This window comes from Macaca nemestrina, chromosome 4 (genome assembly GCF_043159975.1).
Source record: "Macaca nemestrina isolate mMacNem1 chromosome 4, mMacNem.hap1, whole genome shotgun sequence".
Lineage (NCBI taxonomy): Eukaryota > Metazoa > Chordata > Mammalia > Primates > Cercopithecidae > Macaca > Macaca nemestrina.
This window is the reverse complement of record NC_092128.1, coordinates 55119042-55132821: the sequence shown is the minus strand read 5'-3', so window position 1 is coordinate 55132821 and position 13780 is coordinate 55119042. Positions and strand designations below refer to the sequence as shown.

Sequence of the window (13780 nt, the reverse complement as noted above, 5' to 3'; positions counted from 1 at the left end):
AACCCACAGTCATCCGGTCTAGTCCTAAATATGCCTTTGCTGTTATAACCAGGTGTTGAGTGATTTCGCCAAATCCAAGATAATAACCAAACCAGATTCCTAAATCGTAGACTAGAGCTTACTACTTATTTCTCACAATCCCTCTTTGTACCACTGCCAGGAAAATTTATTTGTTCAACATTAGTAGCTCTAAAAGGATCAATTACAGTAAGTCGTAGCTTAACTTAGAAAACTAATAAAATACTTTATAAAGCAAATGAGCTATCAGCCTAAAACAATGTAGAATTAAAAAAAATTTTACAAGATTGTAAAATGTTCATACTTGTATATGAACTCATATAGTATAATTCATGTCATCAGAAATGAGACAATGCTCAAGTTCCATTCTATTAGCAGATAATTTTAATAGTCAATAAATATTTATTTCCTTTTTTGAGACAGAGCCTCACTCTGTCACCCAGGCTGGAGTACGGTGACATGATCTTGGCTCACTGAAAACTCCACCTCCCAGGTTCAAGTGATTCTCATACCTCAGCCACCCAAGTAGCTGGGATTACAGGCATGCACTACCACACATGGCTAACTTTTGTATATTTAGTTTTGCCACGTGGGACAGGCTAGTCTCGAACTCCTGACCTGAAGTAATCCGCACACCTTGGCCTCCCAAAGTGCTAGAATTACAGGCGTGCGCCTGTGCACCCAGCCACAGATAAGTACTTTATATTAGCAATGGCAAATAAAATTGGAAACTATATTTACATGCATGGGAGTAACTATTTATTTAAAGTAAGAATGAATGTAAAGAAGAATACCTACTCAGAATTATACAATGAAGTTTTTAACCTCAGTTAGAAATTATTTTCCAGGTCTTAAATTTTGTATGCTTTTGTTATTAAATATTTCAAATATATAAAAGTGTACAGAAGTGAATATAGTGAATACCAATAGACTCACCACTCAATTTTATCAAATATACTGCGCAATACGTGCAGAGAAATAAAACATTAGATCACATTACAGATAAGCTGAAGCTTCCTTGAACCTTCTCCCATCCTATTCTCCCTTTCCTTCTCTAGAAAAATTCCACTATCTAGAATTTGATGTATCCTCATGAAGGTTTTATACTACTGCATATGTATCCACAAACAATATACAGCATTGTTTGCATGGTTTAAAATTTTATATAAATGATATCATTTTGAACATACCTCTCTACCAATTGCTTTCTGAGATTTATCCATATAGATACATGTAGCTCTAGTTCATTTTTAAATTACCTTACAGAATTCCATTTTACGACTACTTAAAAAAGATTCATTATTATTACAAATAATCCTGTGACTGATAATCCTGTACATTTCTCCTTGTGCAAATGTGTGTTTCTCTAAGTAGGACTGCTGGATTAAAGTACAAGGCAGAGTCAGTGTTTGCCAACACTGTTTCTTCTCTGACACACAAGAAGACTCCATTTCTCAGTCTCTTGTGCAGTTAGATAGAGGTCATGTAACTGGGTTCTGCTGGGCCAATGAAATATGAATAGAAGTGATGTAAGCTACTTCCAAGCCTGGTCTTGCACCTTCCTTCCCTTTAGTGGCAACTTCAGAAGCCAAAATGTTTCACTTCATATCACTGTAAGATGAAAGAGGGCCACTCAATTCATATTCAGTTATGCTGTAAGCAACATAAAAACTTCTGTTGTATAAAGCCACCATGGGTTTGGGGGTTTTGTTTGTTTGTTTGAGACAGAGTCTCGCTCTGTCGCCCAGGCTGGAGTGCAGTGGCGTGATCTCAGCTCACTGCAAGCTACGCCTCGCAGGTTCATGCCATTCTCCCGCCTCAGCCTCCCGAGCAGCTGGGACTACAGGCGCCCGCCATCATGCCTGGCTAATTTTTGTTTTTGTATATTTAGTAGAGATGGGGTTTCACCATGTTAGCCAGGATGGTCTCGATCTCCTGACCTCGTGATCCACCCGCCTTGGCCTCCCAAACTGCTGGGATTACAGGCATGAGCCACTGCGCCTGGGCGAGGTTTGCTTTTTACTACAAGCATAACCAGTCTATCCTAATATTAACATATTAACTTCAGCAGATATTGTCAACCTGCAGAATACGCAGACTCTCACTCTTCTACATTATCACCAGCACTTGAAATCACAGACTTTTTTAGTTTTGTCAAACCAAGAGAATGAAATATCTCACTGTTGTTTTAACTTTTTCTCTCATTAGTGAATAAGGCTGATAATCATGTCATGATTATTAGACATTCAGGTTCCTTATTGTATCATTTATCCATTTTGCTATTGAATTTTTGTCTTTTTCTTATTGGTTTGTAATGAGTCTTTAAAAATTCGAGACATTAGGTCAGACATGGTAGCTCATGCCTGTAATCCCAGGAGTTTGGAAGGCTGAGAGGAGTGGATCATTTGAGACCAGCCTCGAACTCCTGGGCTTAGATGAGTCTTGGGTGAAACCCTGTCTCTACAAAAATTAGCCAGGCATGGTGGTGTGTGCCTGTAGTCCCAGCTACTAGGGAGGCTGAGATAGGAGGATCACTTAAGCCCAGGAGGTTGAGGCTGCAGTGAGCTATGATCACGCCACTGCACTGCAGCATGGGTGACAGAGTGAGATCCTGCCTCAAAAACGGATAAATAATAAAAATTCTAAAGGTTAACCATTTGTCTGTTGTAGGAGTTCAAGAACAGTGGTAAACATCATCATAGGCTCTGGAGTCAGGAAGTCCTGGAATTGAGCAAAACTGCCTCTAAGAATAAGGGAAACAAAATTTGCAGTTTCTATAGTGCAGAGTTTATAGTTCAAAATTCTCCATCTTCTGACAAGAGAAGCAACAGTGGTTTGGATATACAAAGTGGAAGAAATGATCTGAATGGTCTAAATGCTGCTTTCACCAGTTTCAACCTTGCCTGACCCCCCCCTTCAAAAGTACTTAGTGCTTCTAATCCCTAAACTTTTTCCAGATTCCTAAGGCCAAATCAGCTAAGTTTGAGGCTTAGGTTTTAGCGTTTTCTCCAATCTGCTTAGTCACCTCAATATCTACCTACCATGCAATTCCAATTTCCGGGGATCTCTCATCTGCTTAGTATTTATGAGTTTACCTTTTTTATTTCTTCAATGTCATTGTCATGGGTGCTTCAAAGGGGAAAGAAAAGAGGAAAATGCCTGTATTCAATTGGCTGTATTTAACTAAATAATCCAGGGTAAACTGCTTCATCTACTAAAACACTAAAAAAACTTTGTCAACTCAGTTTAATCTCCAGCACCAGCTCACTAAAATGTGCCTTCAAACACTGTATTCAACATAACATAACAGTACATATACTGTTTTGTACAGTATATGTACAAAAATGGTACATATACTGTACCGTTACAGTATAACGGTACCATATCAACACAAATAAGTTCCTATATTCAAATGACAAATACAATTACAGATGTATCTATTCCCTATATTATCTTCATTTCTTAAGTTTCTTCCATTAGAGAAATTAAAATATAAATACCTTTTCGTGTTTTTTTAGAAAGTTGGTTTTCTTGATTTTTCCATGATGCTGCAATTAAGGAAAATAAATTTTAAGTTGAAAAGATAGTATTCCACAAAACCAGAAAACATTATTTATTTAAAACATGGCACACATAATACTAATCTATATATCTTAGGTTTCTAAATAATTATTCTTCTTATCACCTTGTATATATATTAGACTTCAACATATTTTAGGCCAATTTCATTTAGACTTGGATTGGATGTAAGATTACTTTTGCATGTAAAAAAAAGAATTTCTAAAATAAAATAACGACATTTCCTAAAAGAACTTATTATATTGATTTAGTACAGCATATACATTGCTATAAAAGTGAAATTTCCAAAGAGATATGGATTTTTATTCATCCCATAAACAAGTCTGGCAATTCACATAAAAAACGCTGACAGAGAGCATTTTAGTAAGGCACAATTGACATAATAAACACTGATGGAGAGCATTTTAGTAAGGCACTCACGATTCAATAGTGGGAGAAAACAATAGATGTGGTCCTTGCCCTCTAGAAACTAAAGAGGGCCAGGTACAGTGGCACACACCTGTAATCCTAGCACTTTGGGAGGCCGGGGTGGGAGGAAGACTTGAGGCCAGGAATTTGGGACCTGCCTGGCCAACATAGCAAAACCCTGTCTCTACCAAAAACATAAAACTTAGCCAGGTGTGGTGGCGCACACCTGTAATCTTAGCTACTTGGGAGGCTGAGGCACGAGAATCACTGGAGCCGGGAGGCGGAGGCTGTAGTGAGCTGAGATCACATCACTGCACTCAGGCCTAGGTGACAGAGTGAGACTTGTTCTCAAAAAAATAAAAAATAAAAGTTCTGGAGAGTAGCACAAGACATGATAAATAAATAAATAAATAAATAAATAAATAAATAAATAAAAATTGTTGTAAGTCCAAAGAAGAAAGCAAACATAGGAAACAATAAAGAGGACCTATTTTAAGATAGGTTGTACAGGGAGAACTGCTTTGAGAAGGCAACATTTAAACTAAAGCCTGAAGAATAAGGAGTAGAGAAGAAGCTTTCTAGAAAGACAGAACATACAGACAAAGACCTTAAGGTAGGAAAGAGATTAGAATGTTTTGAGGAAAGAAAAAGGCTAAAGTGACAAGAACATAGTGGGTGAAGAAGAAGAAAAAAACAACAACTCTAAACCGGGATTTCTCTAACTAATGAATGTACAGGAGAGGCTCCTTCAGTGTGCTGGATAATAATTCACTATAGTGAGAGTTTTAAAACATCCTCCACACTTTAAACAAAACTCTATGTATTTTTAAAATCTGAATTATTACCTAAAGTATATCTGATTTCCTCTTTTCTATGAAACTGCCTACCTTTTCTCAAATTTCAGATTGTGACATTAATGTAAACCCTTTAAAGAATGAGTCCTAAATATGTATTTGGCAATCTTATTCTAATCTCTTCCCCTTAGAAATTTACAAGTGTTAAGAAATTTCAAAATATTCCTGGGATCTTAAAAAATAAAGTGAAAAAAAGTATGTTATTATTACCTTAAGAAAAAACCTCTTGTCAGTTCTTGCTGGATTGTATGAAGCAAGGTATGCAGCAATTAGAATGAACTTAGAGTAATATGGAAGTTCCACATGAGTATGCGCTGAGAGGCCTATATAACAAAACACTTTGATGAAGTACTTATCAGGCTACCATTGGGTTTTAAGTATCTCTTCTCACTTAACTTTTGATTTCCATATGGTATTCTCTAGTCAAAATGACCTATTTCCTTATCTTAAAAAGTGTCATGATAATGATGGTCGTGGTGGTGATTAACATTATCATTAATGACAGGCTTTACTCAATCTATTATTTTTGCTTGATTCTTCTCATTCTGAAGTCTAAATCCTACTCATTCTTCCCTTCAAGGCCACGTTCTCCCTTAAACCCCTGATGTCCCCCTACCACATCAATAGAAAAACGTATTTCTAACTATGAATTCCTACTTTGAGTATTCCCACATAACGTGATGCCTTATATTAACAGTTAACTGTACAGGTTGAGTATACTTTATCCGAAATGCCTGGGACCAGAAGTGTTTTGGATTTTTTTCAGATGTTAGAATACTTGTATATACCAGTTGAACATCCCTAAATTCTAAAAAATCAAAGAAAACGAGCATTTCCTCTGAGCTCATGTTAGCACTCAGAAAATTTTGGAGCATTTTCTATTTGGAAGTTTTGGATTCAGAATGCTTAACCTGTACATAAACCATACCCCTTAGTAAACAAAACTATTTGTTGAAGGAGCTATTTGTCTAATTTTTTTTGTATTCCTATATGACAAACTATTTGTATTCCTATATGACAAACTATTTGTCTAATTTTTTTTGTATTCCTATACTGCCTTGCACATAGGAAATAACTGATGAATGGATAAATAAAACAGTAGGGTCAGTCAAGTAGCACTGATTCTTAAGGGAAGGGAAGAAATCTGATATTTCCTGAAAATCTACTATGTGTCAGACACTGTGTTAGGTGCTTTACTTAAGCATCACTTTGAATCTTCGCAGTAACAATGCTAAATATTCTTCCCATTTTACAAATCAAAAATTGAGCTGGGTTCAAGGTCAAACAGACAGAAAGTAGTGCAAATCAATTACTACAGATTTGTTCTAACTCTGGCATCTATCCCTTTTCCTAAAAACATACAACTAGAAGTCACTTGTAAAGCATCTGGAGCATATAACCACCAAAAAAACACAAAGCAACATCTTAACATCACTATTTCACACCATTTTCTTTAACCATCAGCCACTGACATTTTTAAAAAAATAACATTTTCAATATTTGCTTATTTTTTAAAGTAAAATTAGTTCTATTTAATATGTGGCATGAATCCAAAGTAGCAGTTTTCTTAAAGAAAACAAAAGCACAAAGCTTTCAAAACATAACCACCAAAGTGCATACCCTAAACCGATTAACATAAAATTACATTTTATTCCACAAAACTCATGAAATATAAACATGAGATAAAACTGTCATATAATTAGATTGCTTTAATAAAAGCATTTAAAGCAATAGAAACTGCTTGATTTTCATGATATAATCCAATATTTAGAAAATAGAAAGCTGGTATTCAAACTTTATTTCCTCCCATTAAATTAGAGCTTCAGTTAAAGAAAATTCATTAATCAAAATAGCATTATAGCTTGAAAAGTAAATTCTCTTTTATAACATTGTTTCCTGACTAAATGCTCTTTAGTATTAACTTAGTATCTTGATAATTGGCTAAAGAAGTATCTCTGGTAACTGTCTCAATACTTCCTTTGATACCTTTCAGTTGCCCGGGATCTGTGTCATCTTTCTGTAGCTTTTCCCATTGGGAACTGAAAAAAAAATAGAAGAGCAAAAATGAATTAAAAATATATAAAATCAATATGCTGTACTTAAAACAGAGTCCTAGAAAAACTAAATTTTTTAATTTATTAACAAAATAGAAAATAAAAATATTTACATGCAATAAACATGTTTGTACCTGTACAAAATAATTTAATGTATATATTAGAATGGCATAAATTTATAAAGCAATATCTAAATATTAACTATTTAATAATCTCTTTTACTATGATCACTGTTGTAGCTATCAAAAAATTTCACCCAAGCTGGGTGTGGTGGCTCATGCCTGTAATCCTAGCACTTTGGAAGTCCAAGGCAGGAGCATCACATGAGGCCAGTTCAAGTCCAGCCTAGGCAACATGCTGAAACCCCATCTCTACTAAAAATACAAAAATTAGCTGGGTATGGTGGTGCATGCCTGTATTCCCAGCTACTTGGGTGGCTGAGGCACGAGAATCACTTGAACCTGGGAGGTGGACGTTGCAGTCAGCTGAGATTGTGCCACTGCACTCCAGCCTGGGTGAGGGTGAGCCTCTGACTTAAAAAAAAAAAACAACAAAACAAACAAACAAACAAAAAAAACAATAAATACTACCACCTACCATTCAGTAAAACTCCCAATGTTCTAGTTACCATATTAGATACAATTGTCATATACTATTTCTAAACTCTATAGGAATCCCTCAAAGTAGGTATCACACCAGAAAACTGAGGCTCAAAGGTTAAGTCACCCAAGGACATTTAGCCAGTCAATACTGGAGCTATGAGTCGAATCCTTGTAGGATGCTTGCAGAGTTCAAGGTATTTTAATTGCTCCATCCTGGCCTTACTTACAATTAAAACTGCTAAACAACCAAAACACTATTAAGAATATGAAGTGATTACGACATAACAAATTTTTATAAGGCAACACACTATAGTATAATGAGTAAAGAATGCCCTAGGACAGTTTTAGCTGCATGACTTCGAAAAAATGAATTGTTTACTCATAAAAAAAATAAGGCAGTTTGATGCAAAGGTGCTCACCAACTCTAAAACTCTCACAGAACTCTCAAAAATGAGCTAATTTACAGGACTAATTTAAAAATAATGCCAGATTTGAACAATTAAATATCCAAAATCTGCATGAAGAACAGGTTGGAAGAGATAAGGATGAGTGTGGGCCTTCTTTGAGTATACTTTAAAAACAGTAGTTTTAGCTTTTGAAGTATTCTTTGATATTCATCTCTTACGGGTATAGCAATCAACAAGTTTATTTTATTTTCCCCTTTCTCTTTTCCTTCTTTTCCCATTTTTTTAAAGTTGTAATAATCCTACCTTGTCAGAATACACAATATTTACATACTATTCTTCTACTCTTATTTCCACCTTAATTTTAGTTTGGAGCTAAACTTAATTAAATTCAATGTTCATTATCAATCCTTTTGTTCGTTTCTCCAGTCATCTCTTTCACATCAAGGTTGTCCTAAGAAATGCCTTATGAGTAGTGTTCTCTGAGTTCTTCCATATTTAATATTGTTTTTCTCTAGCCTTGATAGTTGAATGACAGGTTGACTGAACATGAAATTATTTGGCTTACACTTCCTTTCTCCTTGAGTTTCTTGAAATTGTTGATGTATTTGTTGTCTTGCTTTTTCACTGACTGACTTTCATTTGTAAGGGACGTATATTTTTTTGCCTGAAAGCTCAGAGATTTTTTTTCTGTTATTTTTAAAGTCTAAATGCTTTCCAAGAAGTCCCTGTGGTAGGCTGAATAATGGCCCTGCCTCCAAAGATACCAAAGTCCAAATCCCTAGAACGTGTGAATACGTTCTTATGGGGTAAAAGGGACTTAGCAGATGTCACTGAGTTAAGGATCTTCAGGTAGACATTACACTGCATTATCCAGATATGCCCAATATAGTCACAAGGATCCTTCTAAGAGGAAGACAAGTCAGACATAAGAGAAAATGCTACGCTGCTAGCTTAGAAGATGGAGAATGGAACTACAAGCCAGGGAATGAAGGCAGCCTCTAGAAGTTAGAAAAGGCAAAGAAACAGATTCTCCTTGAGAGCCTCCAGAAGGAAAGCCCTGTGGACCCATTTTAGACTTCTGACATACAAAACTGTAAGACAGTAACAATGTGTTGTCTTAAATCACTAAATTTCTGATAATTTATTACAGTACAATATACTAGTACAGTTTCAGAATTGATCATTCTGGATTAATTGGGAAAATAAACTGTTTTGATGTGTAAAGCTAGGTTTTCTATTTCTGGAACGTTTTCTTGGATTATAATTTTAGATCTTAATTCCAATCCATCGTTGTTTTCTGTCTTCAGGAACTCCAATTAAATATGTTAAATCTTATTTGTCTATCATATTTGTCACACCCTACCTGATTATTTTGACCTCATTTTTTAGTTTTGTTCTCTTGGTTATTTTCAGTCTTCTCCTCAATGTCCCTTATTATATTCTCAGTTGAATGTAGTTTCCTTTGGATATCTTATTTTTTCATTTTCATTTCTGAGATAACTACTATTGCCTGAACTTTGCTCCTGAGTTTGATCAACTTTTATTTCACATCTCCCTGTTCTTTGTCCATTTATTCTAAGTTACTGAATTTCAAAATTAAAGTATGCTTTCCATACCTGAAAATGCTTTTTAAACAAACCTAAATCAAGTCAAGGTGTCGTATTGCAGTCTTCCTCTGCTTTGTTTTGGGTGTTAAGGGGGAAATTTTCATCAACTAAACTGTTTTATTCACGTTTTCTGTTTCTTCCTAAATAATATCTTTACATGGCTTTTCCATGTTGTCTTTTCTTCATTTTGAAATGCCTAATGTTTGGCTTGGTCAGTAATAACAGGTGATTTTATGAATGCAGGGGTAAGGTTGTGGGGTGGCAAGATTACTTAATTCCAAAGTGCTCCCTTCTGGAAAAATAATGAAGTGAAGTTTCTTTAATATGTGGTGCTATTATGAAAAGGAGGGATTAGCTTCTGATTTTGTTATTTCTTTTTTATTTGGGGGACAAGAGGAATCTTTAATTTCTATCCTTTCTTTCCATTCTTTTCCTTCATTACCAACTCTCAAAGGAGTATCACACTCTTCTGAATCAACTACTTGTCTCCCCTCAAAACAGTACTTTCCCAAGACTACCATGCTAACTCTGGTCCCACATACTCTTAAAACAAAAAAAAATACAAAAAATTAGGTGTGGTAGCGCATGCCTATAGTCCCAGCTACTCAGGAGGCTCAGGTGGTAGGATCACCTGGACCCAGAGAGGTTGAGGCTGTAATGAGCTGTGATCTTGCCACCGCACTCCAGTCTGGGCGAGAGAGTGGAACCCTGTCTCAAAAAAATGAAAAACAAAATGTCACTTTGATTCTCCAGTAGGCAGTGCTCTCTAATCCTTCCAGCCTCAGAACTGTTCAATACTTTCTCACTCAGGGTTGAACTCTCTTTCTTCAAGCGATTTCATTTTTATTTCACCCCTACTAGTCAACCCATCCCCTGTACCAACAATCTTCTCTTTTCCTTTCAGTCTTTGTTTGACTTTTCACTTCAGCATGAGCTCCAGAGCCGGCCCTGCTGGTTTCAGTTGATCACTTCACTACTGATATATACAGCAATCTCTAACTCCTATTAATACAGCAGGCAAGAGTTACGGGTGGTTCTATTGGCTCTCTTTATTGATATTGCGGACAGAAATAAAGTGGCCATAATTATCCTATGGGACTAGAAGTCCTTTCATTATTATGTAAGAATCATTTTAACAAGCAAACAAGTTTTCCTACATTTAGAAGATCACAAGCTTTTCCACTCTATGATTTCCAAAAACTCTCGTTAAATGAATTTTTGTTATTGAAAAGGGAAAAGGAATAATAGTATCTTTGTAGTATTTCTGCTAATTAAGAAAGAAACTATTAAATTTTTACCTGAATTATAGGCTAATCAGCTAATTAAACTGAAATCAAATAAAATTATTAAGGAAAAGTATTTAGTGATAGAATATGGCATTCATGAGAGAAAAACTGTAAAAAAAAATTGACTAGAAAGAAAAGCAGATAGTGTTGATGTTTTTAGGTTTCCTATATTAATTTGTAATCTAGGCTTAATCTAATATCTAATAAGACACTTTAATATTCACAATAATTTTCAGATATATTATCTAAATCTTGTAAGGACTTTTACAGGAGGAAGCCAAGGCCTAGAGGTCTTAGGACTTGTTAAGATCATATATAGCAGACAATGGCTGAGCTGGAAGTCAAAATCACGTTCTTCTCACACACTATGTGCCACCATGTCTCTCTTGAGCTGTTTCTCTACTAAGAAATTTTAATAACAGAAATATGTCGATTTATAATGGCTCATCTATTTTATAATCAAATTTTCATTATATCATTTAAATATCTAGCATAAATATGGCAAAGCTAGTACTGACTTTCCTATAGCTTTCCAGGTTTTTTTTTAAAAAAAGCTTTGTTACAAATTGTGTAACATAATGGAGTCACGTGTGCTAAAACCCCCAACAAAGAGAGCCGGGGAAGGCCATGAAGAAAGGGTTCTCATGGATAATGCCTGATAAAACAACTATCGCAAAAAACTGAAAAAAACCATAATCTTGCACAAAGGCCATCATAACCTTATACAAAAATCCTGTGAGGATGTTTGCCCAGCAACTGCCTGTCAAACTCCGAACTGGTACCACCTTTGTTATTGATCCTTGTAGCCAAGAATAATTATCTCAAAATAATTATGTAATTCTCCTCATTCTTCCTTTAAAAACCTTTGTCTCCCTTTACCTCCCTGAATATGCAGAGTTTACTACAACATGTGCATTCCCACTGCAATGCCCATTCTCAAACAGATAAATCATTTTCTTTTAGAGTCCCTCTCTGTTATTTAGGTTGACATATCTCGAGTCAAAAGTGGGACTTGCAGCAAGATCACCTTCAAAAGGACTCAGCAATTCTAAGAACTGGTAAATAGTACTCACTTGAGCCCTCTGAGCCTTGGGCTTCCGCGGCTCACCTTTTCTGCCCTGGTGAGCCTCCTGCTTTTTGATGGAAGCTCCTGAATTCATTCAGGATCTGATTAAGGCCACCTTAATAAAGGGCCTTACAATCCTCTTGGGATAATTTTTGCCTTTTCTGGCAATCCCTTTCTGGAACAAGGACAAGTGTCCTTCTGGTTTGAATACTCTGGTTATTATAAAATTTGTGTTCTGTGAGGTATGGCTTTTCTGGTGAATTCACTTCTGGTTCTGCATGCCTAATTTAGTATTTTGTTTAATCTGCATACCTGGGTTTAAAATTTTTGTGACTACTCTTATCTTGGTTTCATTTTGGTTTGGTAACATACATCTGTAAATAATTTAGCTCCTTTCCCTTGCTTATTTCTAAGAATCTACAAGAAGCAAAAATAAACATTCTAAATGGTAGGCACATGATGGCTAATTAAAAGCCACTACAATGGTCACCACCATCAAACACTAGTCCAAATGCTTAATATTCCCTGACAAGACATTCTAAATGGTAGGCACATGATGGCTAATTAAAAGCCACTACAATGGTCACCACCATCAAACACTAGTCCAAATGCTTAATATTCCCTGACAAGATTTATAGGATTTTCTTTGTTCTTGAGTGATTAATAAGAAACAAAATGGGATCCTCAAATTCTAAAGGCATGCCAAAACAATCTTCCTTTGGGGATTCCAGCCAGCTATATTATGGACTATTCTTGGGCATATTTTTTAACTGATGGGCAAATTGTTACAGAAGGTAGCTAGTCAGGCATAAGCAGGACAGGAGAAGGCTCCCCCTACCGCATCAGGAATGTCAGGCGACCCTAGGGTGATGGGCAGGCTATTGTCACACTGTATCTCTAATAATTGGTCACAGCTGGCACCATGCAAAGGCAGTCTCCCAATAGATAGAAACACCTGAAACTGGTGATCAGAGGCTTTCCAATAAGATCTCAGGAGTTGTGTAGGTAAGCTCAGGTATGTGCAGTACGAGGCAAAATAGAGGCGTTTAACTACTATACGACCTTCCAGGGACATTCCACTGGTAAGGGAAGAACACCTCCAGTGAGCATGTGTACAAGGCCAGTAAACACACTGCACATGCTCACCTCCCAAGGGCTAGCAGGCCACTGCGCACATGGACAGCCCATCACAAGGGAAGAATTAGAGAAGGGTTGCAGGAACCCAGAAGTAAGCCAACATGTAAAACTCTAAGTCAAAGGTCAATGGGGCACTTATCTTTCAAGTCGCCTGCTTGGCTTTCTTACAAGTGTACTTCCTTTTGTTCCTGCTCTAAAGCTATATAATAAACTTGCACTCCTGCTCTAAAACTTGCCTCAGTCTCTCCTTCTGCCTTATGTTTCTTGGTAGAATTCTTTCTTCTGGGAAGAAAAGAATTGAGGTTGCTGCAGGCCCAAATGGATTTGCCACGACATCAAGGAAAATTTGGAGCACAATAGCCATTATTTGAACTATTTAAACTTATTTAAAAAACTGTAACCAACGAAAGAATTAAAATATGCAGAGCATTCTAATTTCTCTACTTCTCTGTTTTTTTCCTGCCTACTTTGAATCTAATAACTTTTTCTGCTGGTATTGAGATAAACTTGCTGCTATGGCATTCAAGCCAGGATAGAAACAAAAGGGGAAAAAGTTTTAGAGTGCTTTCAAATTATTGTTTTACAAATTACATCAGCTCCATGGCAACTGACAACCTAGACATTTTCTGGAAATGTAAATTTAGGTTTGCCTTACTAACAATTGCTTTGAGTGACGGAACAGTTAATTAAAGAGTTGATAGTTCTAAAAGAAAAGAGACAAATGTTTATAAGAGTCAGTCTCTCAGATCAAAGAGGTCAAAA

General features: G+C 36.1%; 1 protein-coding gene across 5 annotated transcripts in view; it reads right to left on the bottom strand.

The window, feature by feature from the left end:
- The window catches only part of LOC105475344 (origin recognition complex subunit 5), an 84379-nt gene that overhangs the window by 40873 nt on the left and 29726 nt on the right, over nt 1-13780 (bottom strand). For all 5 annotated transcript variants that reach the window (XM_011730514.2, XM_011730515.2, XM_011730516.2 and 2 more), the window contains exons 9-11: nt 6846-6898; nt 5070-5182; nt 3519-3566 (exon numbers count right to left, since the gene is read on the bottom strand). In XM_011730514.2, coding sequence (XP_011728816.1) covers nt 3519-3566; nt 5070-5182; nt 6846-6898 — 214 coding nt within the window. The remainder of the gene's footprint in view (nt 1-3518; nt 3567-5069; nt 5183-6845; nt 6899-13780) is intronic.